Source organism: Marmota flaviventris, chromosome 9, assembly GCF_047511675.1.
Source record: "Marmota flaviventris isolate mMarFla1 chromosome 9, mMarFla1.hap1, whole genome shotgun sequence".
NCBI lineage: Eukaryota > Metazoa > Chordata > Mammalia > Rodentia > Sciuridae > Marmota > Marmota flaviventris.
In genome coordinates, this window is record NC_092506.1 from 1,450,955 (window position 1) to 1,465,602 (window position 14,648).

Sequence of the window (14,648 nt, forward strand, 5' to 3'; positions counted from 1 at the left end):
CAGACACGGAATGTGTGACGTAGGTATGCTTATGTGCATGTGTGAGTCTCCTGCTCGCTGTGCTCTTGCAAACCCTGTACACCCTGTCTCAGTTCCTGCTTACCTGTGCTCAGCTCCTGCCCACCCCTCTGGGTCCTTCTACCTACTGGGTACTGTGGTTTGGGTCTGCACCATCCCAAAGCCTCCTATGTGCAGAGGTGGGGTTTGGGGAAGTGGCTGGATCATGAGGGTTCTGTCTTCACCAGTGGGTTGTCATTGGTGGCTAAATGGACAGCTGGGAGTGGACCAAGCTGGAGGAAGTAGGTCACTGGGGCGTGCCTGGAGGGTCATCTTCTCTCTGGCTCCTCTCCCCACATCTCTCTCCGTTTCCTAGCTGCCGTGACTTTTCTGTCTTGACGCCAGCCCACCAGGGACTGACTCCTCTAAAACCATGAGCCCCAAACAAAACCTTTTCTTCTCTAAGTTGTTTGTGTTTGGTATTTGGTCACGGCACTGAAAGCTGAATAACACAGAAACTTGATAGCAGGAATGGGGTCGTTCTGCCCATATGGTTCAGAAGTCTTTGGGACTATTTCACGTGAGGAGTTTGGAAATACAAGCTAGACAAGCCCTAGAATGTTGTAGGCAGAGCTTAAGGGACAACCTTGGCATTGTTTTGGAAGAATGCCAATAGGATGTAGACGTAAAGACTATGTTCATGAGGGGAATGAGGAATCTATTGGGAACTGAACCAGAGGCTCATGTATTACATTTTGGCAAAAACTTGTCTACATTTTGCCCGTGTTCTGAGACATTGTGTGATACTGGATTTGAAGGTAATGAGCTAATTAATCTAGCAGAGGAAATCTCAGGCAGTGGTATGGATGTTCCTGACTGCTTTAAGCCAGGTTTACTGTGATGATCATGAGCAAAAAACAGAGCAGAAAGAATTTTAAACATTAGTTTGGTCAGAAAAGCATATGTAAAACTGGAGCTAAGGAAGTTGTGGTTGCTGAAGAGATCAGTGCTGTTAGAGAGAAATCAAGTTCTTTGCAGGGGGGCAAGAGTAAAGGTGACTTAGGGCATCTTGGGGGTCAGCAAGACCCTTCCCATTCTAGGCTCAACAGTGCCCAATGGAAAACTCACTTGAAAGGCTGTGTTCAGAAGACAGCTCTGGGGGCACCTGCTCCCTCAGGGTCACCTAGAAACTTGTTTCCCCAGGATTCATTTCACCATGCTCAGCCATCAAGGCACACAAATGTCACCGCAGCCATGGCCCAAGTGGGCCTGGTTACCAGTCCTGGTGACAACAGGCCTTGGCACGGCTCACTGGATGCTGGCTCTGCAGGCATGGAGAATGCAGCAGCTTGGGCTCACGGAGGCTTCCACCAAGATCACAAAGGAGACCTCGGAGGCCAGGAAATGTGTGCCAGGGTCGGAATCCCTCAGGCAAGACGGGAATCTGTGAGGCTGTGTGTTGAGAGCCACAGCTGAAGGGGCCCCAGCAAACTTCCAGCTGCCAGCAAACTTCCAGCTGCTGGCTGATGATTGGCTCACAGAGGCCCCAGCAAACTTCTAGCTGCCAGCTGATTGGCTGATGCGCATTGGGCTGTTTCCCCGCCCTTTCAGACCATGGAGCTGCTCATTGGGGGACTATTTTTGGCTCCGCCCACAAGACCCAGCCAATGGGCCTCAAGAGCAGGAGGAGTGGGGGGATTGAGAGGCTTGTGGGAAGCCGGTGGGGGCAGTTGGGCTCTGAGGGAATTCCTGAAGAGCTAGTGTGGTGTGGCGTGTGTGATCTAAAAGTAAAGTTCGTTTCTGCTTAATAAGTGGCTCCTGAATTGTGCCCAGCCAGACTGCGGCATTTGGTGACCCACATGGGGAACGACTGAGGGTAAGTGATAAGGTAAACTGCTCACCCCTGAGGGCAGGGCGAGAGGATGGGGAGCCATTTTAAGATTCTTCTTTCCTTTTGTTTTCGCTTTTGTTTTAAGTTGCCTGTCCCTGGGGATGAGTGAGACGGAAGAAAAACCGCTCACATCTGAGGAAAAACTATTTGCGTCTGAGGAACAGAAAGGGAGAAAGGATGGATGGACATTTCAGGAGGATGGAAAGGCTGATATAATGATTCTTTGTTGTTCCATTTTTGTTTCATTCTGTTTCGGTTTTGTTTGGCGTCATCTTATTGGGTTGTATTATAGTAGAAATATGGGATCAGAAATTAGTACAAAACAAACCGAAAGAGTGTTAAGTAAATTGTTAGAGGAAGGAGGCATCCCAGTAAAATCAAGAGCAGTCAGGGCATACGTTGGTACAATACAAAAATGTAGCCCATGGCTTTTTAAGGAGGAGTTGTTAAATATATCACAATGGAACCATCATGGTGAAGATTTAAGGGAAAAGGAAAAGAAAAACCCAGGAACTCTGCCAGTTGGCACATTGCCATTGTGGGCGTTGGTATCTTGGTTACTTAGCCCAAAGCCTTCAGTTCAGACAATGGTAGAGGAAAGAGAAGACATATGGATTCAAGTAAAAGAGAAGGTCTCTCAAGTTAGTCAGACAGAGGAAAAAATTCAAGTAAAAGAGAAGGTCTCTCAAACTAGTCAGACAGAGGAAGAAAGTTTAGAAGAAAAAGCCATCAGGGGGAAAGTTACAACAGGAGACTGCTACTAACACCTTTCTATCACCAGAGGATGTAAGTGTCCAACCAACAGCACCACCTCCATATGCTGGGAGGCCCCCAACCCCGGTAGTTGATAGATGGGATCCTGAGAGAGGACCTCAAATATTAACATGCCCTGTATTTGAGCAGGCAGGAGGGCAGTGAATTCACCATGTTTTAGATTTCAAAACAGTGAAGCAGCTAAAAGAGGCTGTAACAATCTATGGTCCTCAAGCACCCTTCACTGTAAGCATGATCAAATCCATTACCAATTTGAACATGAGGCCAGCAGATTGGGCTAGTATATGTAAAGCTGTGCTAAATGGAGGACAATACCTGTTATGGAAGGTTGCCAATGAGGAATTTTGCAAGGAGACGGCTAGGCGAATTGCAGCAGTTGGTTATCCTCAGAGAAATCTAGATATGTTGTTAGGAAAGGGACCTTATGAGGGTCAGCAGCAACAAATTGTATATGATCCTGCCATATACTCACAAATTGCTGCAGATGCTGTTAGGGCATGGAAGACTTTACAAGGACATGGAGGTTTACAAGGTCAATTATCTAAGGTAATACAAGGAGCTAATGAACCTTATGCTGAATTTCTAGATAGGCTTATTCAAACAGCTACCAGAGTTTTTGGGAATACAGAACAAGCAATGCCATTAATAAAACAACTGGCTTATGAGCAAGTGAATCGTTGGTGCAGAGAAGTCATTAGACCATGGAAACATGAAGATTTAAACACATATATTAAATTATGTAGAGACATTAATGAACAAGGGCAAGTCTTGGCAGCTGCAGTACAACAGGCTTTAGATGCCAGGCCAAAAACATGCTACAATTGTGAACAAACAGGACATTTTAAAAGGAATTGCCCCATAGGAAGAGGGTTTAACAAAACTAGGTATCAAAGGAGTAGAATACCAGGTATTTGCCCATGATGCCATAGAGGGAGACACTGGGCTAATGAATGCCGTTCTCAAACCACCAGAGAGGGTACTCCATTATCAAAAAACGAACAAGGACCAGGTGTCTATCCACGATGTCATGGAGAAAGGCATCGGGTTCCATTGCCAAAAAATGGACAGGGGGGCCCAATGCTCTGGGGCCCAAGACCACAAATATACAGAGCACTGGAGGAAGCCAGCAACCCCATCAGGGTAGTGCCCAGGACACATTGTCCATTAGATCCCTCACTAGACAAACCAGAGGAAGCGCAGGGTTGGACATCTGCGCCTCCGCCAGAGCAGTACTAACTCCAGAGATGGGAGTTCAAATCGTTCCCACAGGGGTAAAAGGACCTCTTCCCCAAGGAACAGTAAGCTTATTATTGGGACACAGTTCTTCTACTCTAAAAGGACTTATGATAAGTCCTGGGGTAATTGATCCCAATTATGAAGGTGAAATAAAAATTATAGCCAGTTCTCCAAGGGGTATATCAGCAATTTCACAGTTATTAATAATACCCAGCCTGCATGATAAATTTTCCAGTAGTAGTATAGAAAGAGGTTCCAGGGGATTAGGCTCCACAGGTGTAGATTGGGCTATGCTTTCTTTAAATTTAGATTCTCGCCCCATGCTAAAACTAAATATTCAAGGACATGAATTTAATGGGCTACTGGACACAGGTGCAGACCTTAGCATCATCTCTCATCAAGAATGGCCAAAACATTGGCCATTACAACAAGCCACTCAAATGCTTCGAGGCCTAGGAGTGGCGACTAATCCCCATAGAAGTGCAATGGTATTAGATTGGAAGGATCCTGAAGGATGTGAAGGAACTATACAGCCATATGTATTGGATCATCTTCCTGTAAATTTATGGGGACAAGATGTCCTAGATCAATTAGGTTTGACATTAACAAATAACATCAATCCAAATGCGCCCACTATTATGGCTAGACAAGGTTTTAGGAAAAGAAAAAGATTAGGAGAACAAGAACAAGGTATAGCAGCACCAATTCAAATAGATCAAGGAACAGGCAGACATGGATTGGATTTTCAGGAGGGATCACTGAGGCAATAAAAATTACTTGGAAATCAGAAAGACCAGTATGGGTTCCTCAGAGGCCCCTGACTAAAGAAAAGATACAAGCAGCCCATGACCTGGTCAAACAACAATTAGCAGAAGGACATATACAACCTTCTGTATCTCCCCATAATACTCCCATTTTTGTCATCAAAAAGAAATCTGGTAAATGGAGATTATTGCAAGATTTAAGAGCCATTAATAATGAGATGGTTATTATGGGACCTGCTCAATCAGGGATTCCTCAATTGTCTGCTTTGCCAAAAACCTGGTATGTTTTAGTTATAGATATTAAAGATAGTTTTTTTTTTCAATTCCAATTCATCCTGAGGATAGTCCACGTTTTGCATTTACTATCCCTGCACTGAATCATGAAGGTCCTGATCAGAGATATGAATGGAAAGTACTCCCTCAAGGGATGGCTAACAGCCCAACTATGTGTCAAATCTATGTTAACAAAGCAATCCAGCCACTTAGAAATCAAAATCCTGAACTACAAATATTTCACTATATGGATGTTGTATTATTAGCACACAAAGATAAAAACACATTGCTAGAATGTTATGCCACACTTACAAACTTATTAAAAAATTATAATCTAGAGATAGCAATAGATAAAGTACAATTAAATTTTCCAATTAATTATTTAGGAGTTCTATTATCCTCCACCATGGTCCATCCACCAAAAATTCAAATACCTAGTGGCCTCCCTGAGTTTCAGCTTGGCTTTGGCCCCAGCCCTTTTGGAAAAGGAGTGTTTGTGCTGTCATTTCCTGTTGAAAGCATGTCACTTGCTTTGAGATTTTTAAATGGGCTTACAGCTAAGAGTTGCCTTGAGTCTTGGAGGAGACTTTGGACTTGAACTTCAGCAACCCAGGGACTGCAAAGACTAGGGGACTCTTGGAGAGGGACTGAGTGCATCTTTCATTGTGGGATAGGTGTGGGCCTTTGGGGCAGGGGTGGAATGTTAGGCTCTGAATCTGGGATGTCCCGCAGGGTTTCATGGGTCCAGAGGTGGGACCTCTGGGAAGTCCTTAGATCCTAAGGGCTCTGGCCTCCTCGGTGGATTCATCCCTTCAGGTTGATGGACTGCTGGGGGTCAGGACTAGCTGGAGGAAGTGCCGCTGGGGGTGTGCTGGAAGGGCTCCTCCTCCCTGTGGCCCTTCCTCTCTCTTCTTCACTAAGCCAGCTGCTGAGACTCGGAAGCCACAAGTCAAAATAATCCTCTCCTCCTCTCAGTCATCCCTGTCAGGAATCTTGGTCACATCAGTGAAAAGCTGAATGACACACCCGCTGGCTCTTCCCAGGCCGAGCCCCAGGTCCCCTTCTGACTCTCAGCAGGGTCCCTCAAGGTCTGTCTCTCCTTCCCCACGTCTCTGGCCCTCCAGGGACCTGGGTTCTCAGCACACATCAGTGTGATAGCCACGGCTCTTGGGTCAAGTGAGCAGAAATGTCTCCGACTCACTTCCTGGACCTCACCACAGGTTGAACCTTTGTCCCCAGATGTCCCAGCTGTGCAACCTCCGCCCCTGGGCCTGGCCCTGCGCCTGGTCTCCTCGCCATGGTGAAGTCACTTGAATTGGGTGCCCTGATGACCCAGGTCCTTTGCAGAGCTGCTCAGTGGCACCAGTATCCCACGCCCCCTGCTGCCTTGGTTTCCAGATCACAGAAGGCCCAAGACCTGGAAGCAGGTGCTATGTGGCCCTTGCCTTGCTGACCCTGGTCCTGACATGCCCCATGGTGGGCATGGTCTAGTTGGCTCCAGGAGCCAATGGACACAAGGGGGAATGGTGATAGGAACTAGCAGAAGAACTTGGAGGAGGATCGAGGTGTGGTGATAGGGGCTTTCATTGATTAGTTAATAAAGTGAAGAACACCATGGAAACAGAGTGGGTGACAGACTTTATTTCAGGACATCAAGGGTACAGTTCACGCCTCCACAGAGGAATCAGAGAAGTTGGCCAGAGAGGGAGGGTCCAGAGGAGCCAGCCTGGGCTGGGCCACTGTCAGTGGACAAGGTGCTCACAGCTTGGGGGTGCCCAGGCTGTGGGGACTCCACTGTGTGCTGCATGTCCAGATGAAGCCAGAGGCCATTAGGGGCAGTGACTCAGAGGCTGGAGAATGTGGGTGAGGGATGAGAGGCATGATTCCCTGGGCATTGGAAGAGGGACCTAGCCCCACCAGTGAGTGGTGTCCTTCCCTGGAGACCTGGGTCCTCCTTGGTCTGCAGATGCAGCTTCCAACAACTGGAAGATAAGAGCCAGGGGTGAGCCCCAGGGGCCTGGGGTGCAGCTCCTGCCCCTGTCTGGAGACTGAGGGTGCGCAGGTGCCACTGGAGTTCTGTGTCCAGAACCTCAGACCTTGCACTGACAGCAAATAGGGGCACAGCAGCTGGACTGGCAGCAGGAGGACCCACAGCCTGAGGAGCAGCAGGGCTTGCAGCAGCTGGACTGGCAGCAGCAGGGCTTGCAGCAGCTGGACTGGCAGCAGCAGGGCTTGCAGCAGCTGTCCTGGCAGCAACAGGGCTTGCAGCAGCTGGACTGGCAGCAGCAGGGCTTGCAGCAGCTGTCCTGGCAGCAGCAGGGCTTGCAGCAGCTGGACTTGCAACAGCTGTCCTGGCAGCAGCAGGGCTTGCAGCAGCTGGACTGGCAGCAGCAGGGCTTGCAGCAGCTGGACTTGCAACAGCTATCCTGGCAGCAGCAGGGCTTGCAGCAGCTGGACTGGCAGCAGCAGGGCTTGCAGCAGCTGGACTGGCAGCAGGAGGACCCACAGCCTGAGGAGCAACAGGGTTTGCAGCAGCTGGATTGACAGCAGCTGGACTTGTAGCCCCCGCAGGAGCCACAGCCCCCCTTGCAGCCCCCGCAGGAGCCACAGCCCCCCTTGCAGCCCCCACAGGAGCCACAGCCCCCCTTACAACCCCCACAGGAGCCACATCCCCCCTTGCATCCCCCACAGGAGCCACAGCCCCCCTTGCATCCCCCACTGGAGCCACAGCCCCCCTTGCAGCCCCCACAGGAGCCACAGCCCCCCTTGCAGCCCCCACAGGAGCCACAGCTGGAGCAGGAACAGGCTGGCACACAGCAGCACACGGGCTTGCAGCAGCACACGGGCTTGCAGCAGCACACGGGCTTGCAGCAGCTGGAGCCACAGCCCCCACAGCTGGAGCCACAGCCCCCGGAGCAGCCACAGCAGGTCATGGTTCTGGAGGTGGAGGGTGGAGGAGGTGAGAGCAGCAGGTGGAGAGGGAGGAGTGAGGTGTGGGGCCTCCTGAGCCAGGGCTTTATATACCTGCCGGGGGTCAGGTGAGGCTGGGCACATGGCTGCTTCCCGGTGGCTGTTTGTGCTGTCTGCAGTGGATGAGCCTTGCCTGTCCCCCTTGGCTCTGTTGATGTTCTCTGCAGGGATATGCGGGTTTCCCCCATGCCATCATTTCCTTGTGGAATTCACAAGGGAAGGAAAATTAGCTTCCCCTGCCTCACTGCAGGGGCATGTGACCAACCTGGCTCTTCCTCTTTTATTGTTGGGACACCCCCAGGCCCCACAACTCCGCTGCCTCCTCTGCAGATAGAGCCAGAGCACCCGCCTGCGAGGGTGGCCTGAGTTTGCTTGAGATCCTTTGCACAGGTGGCCTGTCAAGTCTTCTCTGGAGCCCCCCTGCAGGTCTGTATGCAGGGTCAGATGTGAGACTTCCTTTCCCTATGGGCCTCTGGCTGTCAGGTGACCCCATGTTCAGGCTTCCCAGAGCAGTGCCACCTGTGCCTGTCGCCTGCTGCTCCCCAGGGGAGTGCAGTATTCCTGCATGGTGTCTGCAACCAGGCGGGAGGCTCAGCTCTGGGGCTGGGGAGACTACTTCCTCCTCCCCACCCCTGGGAGTTCATGCCGCAGGAGCCCTGGGGCATGCGAGGACATCTGCTAGTGGGTTGGGGTCTTCTGAGAAACTGAGGCAGTGTGAAGCCCCCCTCCAAGCCCTGATGCTTGCAATCAGTTCAGAAGGATTTCAGACATGTCGCTCAGAGTAACAGGAAGGAGTTGTTGACGGATAGGAAAAGGGGAAGGGGACACTCTCAAGGCAGGGAGTGGGTCCTCTCAGGGAGGACAGGACAGCAAGCCTCTCCTGCTCTTCAGTTTTATTGAGGTCCCAGAGAAGTTTCCAAGAGTCCTGCCTATGTCCACCCTTGACTTTTGACTGACAGCTGGATGACACTACACTTTTTTGCTGACTGGTTCTCATTGAATTCTTGACCATGAATTCTTAGTCTGTGGTGGGGAGAAACCGTCCTCATCTCCCCGAACTCCAGGATGTGCTCTGTGCAAGGTTCGCAGAGTTCTCCCCCTTCAGGGTGACTTGGGTTCCTCTGACGGGCATTATTAGGGGCCTGATTTCTCCTGCAGATGGCAGTTTGCTGGCGACATATCCTGCTGATTTAAGCCAGGCAGGGCCACAGGGCACTTGCTTTTTAAAGGAGAACCGAGTGGGTCAGCAGGATGTCCCGGTCTCCAGAGTCCTTCCCTGGGCCTCTGGTTCCCACTGCTGACGCCTGCCTTCCCCCAACACATCCTTCTCCCGCCGGAGGCCATGGCCCATCTCTTGGAACAAAGTCAAGCTTGGCGCAGCCCCGGGAGGCTGGTGGGACCTGATAGGTGCTGGGAAGGGACAGGAACCCGGCCAAGAGGCAGGGTGGGAGAGGGGTGCAGGCTCAGACCCGCCACTCCTCGTCCAACTCCAAGGAAGCCCCACTCAGGCCACCAGCCTGGACCCACTCTGCACGGCTGAAAGCCGGTGTCCTTCCTGCTGGCACCGACCCTTCCTGCAGCGGTCACTGTGCCCAGGGAAAGGTCCAGAAGGCCCGCACCCAGGGCTCCCAACGCCCAGGGTCTTTGTCTCTCCCAGCAAGCCCTCTGTCACACTAAGAGCAACCTGGGGAGGGTGGTGTGGGGTGACCCAGAAGGACCAGGGCACGGGGGCGTCTCAGCCCCACCCAGCACCTCCACCTCCCCAAAGCCGGAGACTGGAGATTGAAACTCTGTGAAAACCCTGGTGTCAGGGGACTCCGTGAGCCTGGTGTTGGTGAACACATCCTCGGCCAGCAGGGGCTCACGCCCAGCTCCACAGGATAGCCCTGTGCTGGGGACCCCTCCGGATCCCCCCTGTGTGCCTCTTCATCTGCGTCCATCTGTGCCCCTTGTGACAACCTTTATAGTAAGTTCCAGGGCCTTCCAAACGTTACTGAACCCCAGTGGGAGTCCCTGTCCCCAGCCCGTCTGTCAGGAGTAGGGGGGTGGCAGCTGGCATCTCAGTGGGGCCGTCACCCATGGTCGGCTACCTCGGGTGGACTAATGAGTTGCAGGGCAGCGCTGGCTGCGAGGGAGAGCCGCCTGCTCTGGTGTCAGAAGTGCTGTGTGAGGTGCAGAGAGACAGTCCCCTCAGTTCCTGACCATAGCAGGCGACACAGTGGTCCACCTGGGGGCAGCCCCAGGAGCCTTGCCCCAGAGGAGGGGCCTCACCTGCAGGACACAGGCCTCAAGGATGCGGTCACCTGGCCTCTCAGGGACACTAAGCCTGCGTTCCCAGGGGTCTTCAGTGCCCACGGTGGCCTCGGAGCCAGGTGCACACCCAGGCCTTCCTGGAGTGGCCCTCCACACGGCACCTTTCCTGAGAGCTGGGCCTGGACTGTGGGCCGCGGCCCCTGAAGGATGAAGTGAGCCAGGTGCCTGCATTCCTGCCGGGGGGTTCCCGCCCGCTGCTTTGCTGCAGCAGACCCTGCTGACCCTGCCGGGAGCCCTCTCTCTCACTGCCCACGGCCTGGGCCGACTCCCTTTCCCTTGGTCTTCAGTTCCCTGGTTTTGGCTGGTGGGGGGTCTGGCTCTGTTGCCTCTGGGGCTCCGACTCCTGGGCTCCAGCCTCCTGCCTCAGCCTCCAGGAGTAGCGGGGTCTGCAGCTGCCACCCCTAGCCTCCCGTGACATCCCAGGCTCTGAAGTTCCCTCCCATGACGTCTGCTTCCCACACGACTCTCTGGTTTTTGATACAGAATCTGTTCTAAGCATGGGCTGACTGCCACTATTGACTTTCCCATCTCGTATCCGTGTGCTCCCGACTTTCCATGAACGAGGGGCCTTTCAGGCATGTCTACGTCACTGGTTTTCAAAGATCATGGCACATCTGGAGAATAGAATCGAGTGATACTTTTTCTGTGAATTTATTGAGACTAGTTTTATAAGTGGGTAGCGATACAGTCGTCCCACATGGGCTCTGAAAGATCCACGCTCCACTCACCGGGTGCCAGTCTGTCCACGCGCAGAGCAGGTGACCTCTGTGTGGTGGAACCTCCCGTGACCTCCTGCTGTCTAGTAGCCAAGAGAGGTGTGGGGCACACCCCGCCCCCGGCTCCTGGCTCCCCGCTTCCCCTCCCCGGGTCAGCCTCCCCGTGAAGCCCAGCCAGCGGCCCTTCCCCCCCTTCCTCCCCCTTCCCCGCCTTCCCGCGGGGCTTCCTCTCTTCAGAGGACTCTGTGATCTCATGATCCACATTGCCTGCCGTCTGTCACCCTGTGGACGTGGCCCTGTGACGCTGGTTTCCCTCACTGCCGTGTCTGGGTGCACGGCACGGTGACCCGCACCAGGGAGGCCGGATCCTCATGGTTATGACCCTGAGCCAGGGTGGGCTTTTGGATGTACCTTGCCGAGGGCTCATCGATCAGAGTACTGGCGCCTTCTGTGATGGGCTGTCTCCCACGTGTGCCTGGCCACCCCCAGCACCCCCTGAGAGGGCGGTGAGGTACCCGGGCCTGCTCTGCATCAGCTTCGGCAGCTCGTCACGCCAGTCGGGTCCCACGGAATCATCGGTGATTTATCCACAGCTGTTTATTAACATCCATCAGTTCTCTTTCACCTGGCCTGAACATGTCCGTGACTTTTCCGGGGGAGAAAGTCTGCATTTCTCGTTCATGTGCTTGGTGGTCTGTGTCCTCCTGCTCCGTTTCTTCCCATCTCAAGAGGGCATGTTTTGCCTTCTGGGCCTGATGATCCCAGTACCAGAGCCTTTGTCTGGATGGTTCTCCTGTCTGTGGCCTCTGCTGGCTCTCACCATCTGTGTGTGTGTGTGCGCGTGCGTGTGTGTGTGTGTGTGCGTGTGTGTGTGCGTGTGTGTTGTGATTTGGACTCACGGCCTTGGAGTTTCATCCTGTCACAGAGCAGGTTTCTCGAGGGGGGACGTGGTTCCTCTTTGTGCACCAGGACCTCACCAAGCCCGGCTGGCTTTACTGGACTTTCAAGGCAAGCTTCTCGGGCCACCAAGGGAGCGGCACTCAGCCAGGCCCGGTGACTTCCCCACCACCCCACCCAGGCTGATTCCAGGGTTCCCTGTGTCCCAGGCGTAGGCTGCTTCCCGCCCACGTGTGTTCTGTGCTTCCTGGGCTGGGGGCTCCGGGACTCCTTCCCTCTGACTGCTCAGGGACTTTGGAACCATCACTTTTTAATTCAGCACTGTAGGTGTTCCTGGCAGGAGAGTCACGCATGGAGTCTCATCAGCCTTACCTGCCAACACGCAGGCCCAGAGAAGGCCTTCCACTGCTTTGCACTGTCCTGTCGACAGCCCTGCTCTGCGGTGGCCGACGGGGGCTGCGCCCAGGCCTGCAGCCCACCTCCTCCGCAGGCCTCCCCGTGAGCCACGGTGTTTGAGGGGCTGTCCCACAGGAGCTGCTCTGGGACCCTGCTCCTCCTGGGCTGCCCTGCCCCAACCAGCGCAAGGCCATGAAAGCTCTAGCCCTCTGATTTCTGCTGGCTGTGGTGGCCCCGACTCCTCCAGACGGCAGACCTGGTTCTAGGCTCCGCGGCTTGTTGTTTGCAGGGTGCAGCTGCTGCAGACTCAAGGCCCTGAAGCCGCTGACACTCTATGGGGTCAGCGATGGCTCCTGAGAAGGGCTGTGTGGGCCGGACCTGGGGAGAGTGCCGGTGCCAACTCTCTGTGTGAGTTTTTAAGCTCAGTGATCTTAAGCCTCTCTCTTTTACACTAGCAGATGTGTTTAAGGCCATAGAATTTCCCCTAAGCACTGATTTAGCTTCATTCAGTGAATTTGTTAGACTCGATATTACATTAAAGGTTCAAAATGGTGAGTTTCTGATTTCATGATTTCTTCTTCCTCTATAAACAAACACTTCCTCTCATTTTTGGTTATCATGAAATAGAGTTGGTATATCAAAGATCAGATAAATGCTAATTCTTTTCTTGTACTGATTCTTGTTCAAAATAACAAATGGACTCCCAGCACCCTCTAACGGCAAAGCGGTAAAGTTTGGGTTTTGCACATTATCAATATGACTACTTGTGTATTATTATGTCCTCACCGGTTTAAAAATATTTGATGTGTGTTAGATCACTTTAAAAATCGACGCACGCCCTGGCCCACGTCTGTCTGGGAGGGTCCAAGTTGGACACGTGTATTCTGCCAACGTGACCTCGTTGGTCTGTGAGCTTCCTCGCTTCCTAGAGTACGGAGGTGACCCAGACGTATTGGTGCACTTCCAGCCCATTTCTCCAGAGAACCCCATGTGGTTTAGGTACAAGTAATCAACTTAAAGACAGTGTCTTGGTGCTTGGAGTGACCATTGCTGCTAGGTAGGCCATGATTTCTAAATCTTTCATGGGAGTTAAGAAAAAACTCTCTAAAGAAAATACGTGATCACAGTAATATGTCTAATTTAAAAATCCAAGTTTTTCTTAACCTCATCAATCCTACACCAAAAACTCTAGCTCCCTTTACAAAATTATGCATTTTATTTTCCCATAAAACACTCACATGGTCTGAGAGTAAAAAATACCAACTCTGCCACCACCAATGTGGTTCCCCAAACAGCTGAGGATTCTTATTTTTGTCTTTTTTTCTGTGCTGAAGACATGTTCTGCCAGTAAGTCAACCTGTTTCCAGATGACTGGAGATCACCCGTCTCCACCACTATGGCCTGTTGGGAATCTTGAAGGAGTGCAGTTGGGCCTTAGGGCGGCAGGGAGACCTCACAGGTCTTCCCCTGAACGCTGCCCGGTGGCAGGCTGGGTGCACAGCCACCTCGGGTGAGGAATGCTGGGGTGTAGGTCATTCTGGGCCTCCGCCATGCTGACCAAGACTTAGGGTCCCCACCAGCGACATCTGGAGGAAGAGGACAGCAATGAGGTGTTGGTAGGCAACGGAATGTGCTCGCTTACAGGGTGTTTAGATATTCACCAAGAAAACCGCGCACGTCATTTGCAAAAGCTTCCTGAGGGCAGGTGACAGAGCCTGGACCAGGGAGAGGGACAGCGCAAACCATGCGCCCAGCAGCTGACTCTGGGGTCTCTGTTGACCTAACCCCAAGACAGTCCTGAGCCAATGGCTTATGGCATGGGCAGAGAGGAGTCCCCAGGGAGGGAGGCCTGAGCTTGGAAGGAGCCCTGAGGCAGGAGAGGCCTCTGGTCCGTCCCAGAGGAGGATCAGCACCTTCAGCTAGCAGCACCTGGTCCCTTGGAGTCTCACTTCCAACAGGAATTAGGACGCAACAGCCAGAAGACGGTGGTGAGAAATGACAGACAGAGTCAGCAGGACACGGGCTCTGCTGGTGGCTGATGTGTTTATTGGTTTGCAATATTCAATTTAGTAAAACAGCGGGAGGCGAGCAGAGCTATCCCAGGAGGTCACTACTCCAGCCGCATTCCACGGGGAACATCAGGGGAAGGCTCCTGGGGCTTCAAGAGACAGAGGCAAAGGGTGCAGCAGCTCTGGTCACATGAGTGGGTGAGCAATGGCAAGGTCTGCATGAGTGTGACTCGGGAGCAGAACCCCATAGGAGACAACAGACATTAGGGCAGCCTCTTCTTAGGAACTGGCAACAAATACAGCTTCATCACGTGGGGGATGGGCCCTGATTGTGGCTGGAGGCTCAGCGATGGAGCACCTCCAGGTCACAGCTGGGAAGCCAATGCTGCAGGAACTGCCTGTGTCGAGAACC

General features: G+C 52.8%; 1 protein-coding gene across 1 annotated transcript; it reads right to left on the minus strand.

The window, feature by feature from the left end:
- Positions 1-7,025: 7,025 nt before the first annotated feature.
- LOC139706936 (keratin-associated protein 5-4-like) lies at positions 7,026-7,881 on the minus strand. The gene has a single exon (XM_071616904.1). The coding sequence runs from the start codon at positions 7,866-7,868 to the stop codon at positions 7,026-7,028; it is 843 nt and encodes a 280-aa protein (XP_071473005.1). The 5' UTR covers positions 7,869-7,881.
- Positions 7,882-14,648: the final 6,767 nt, after the last annotated feature.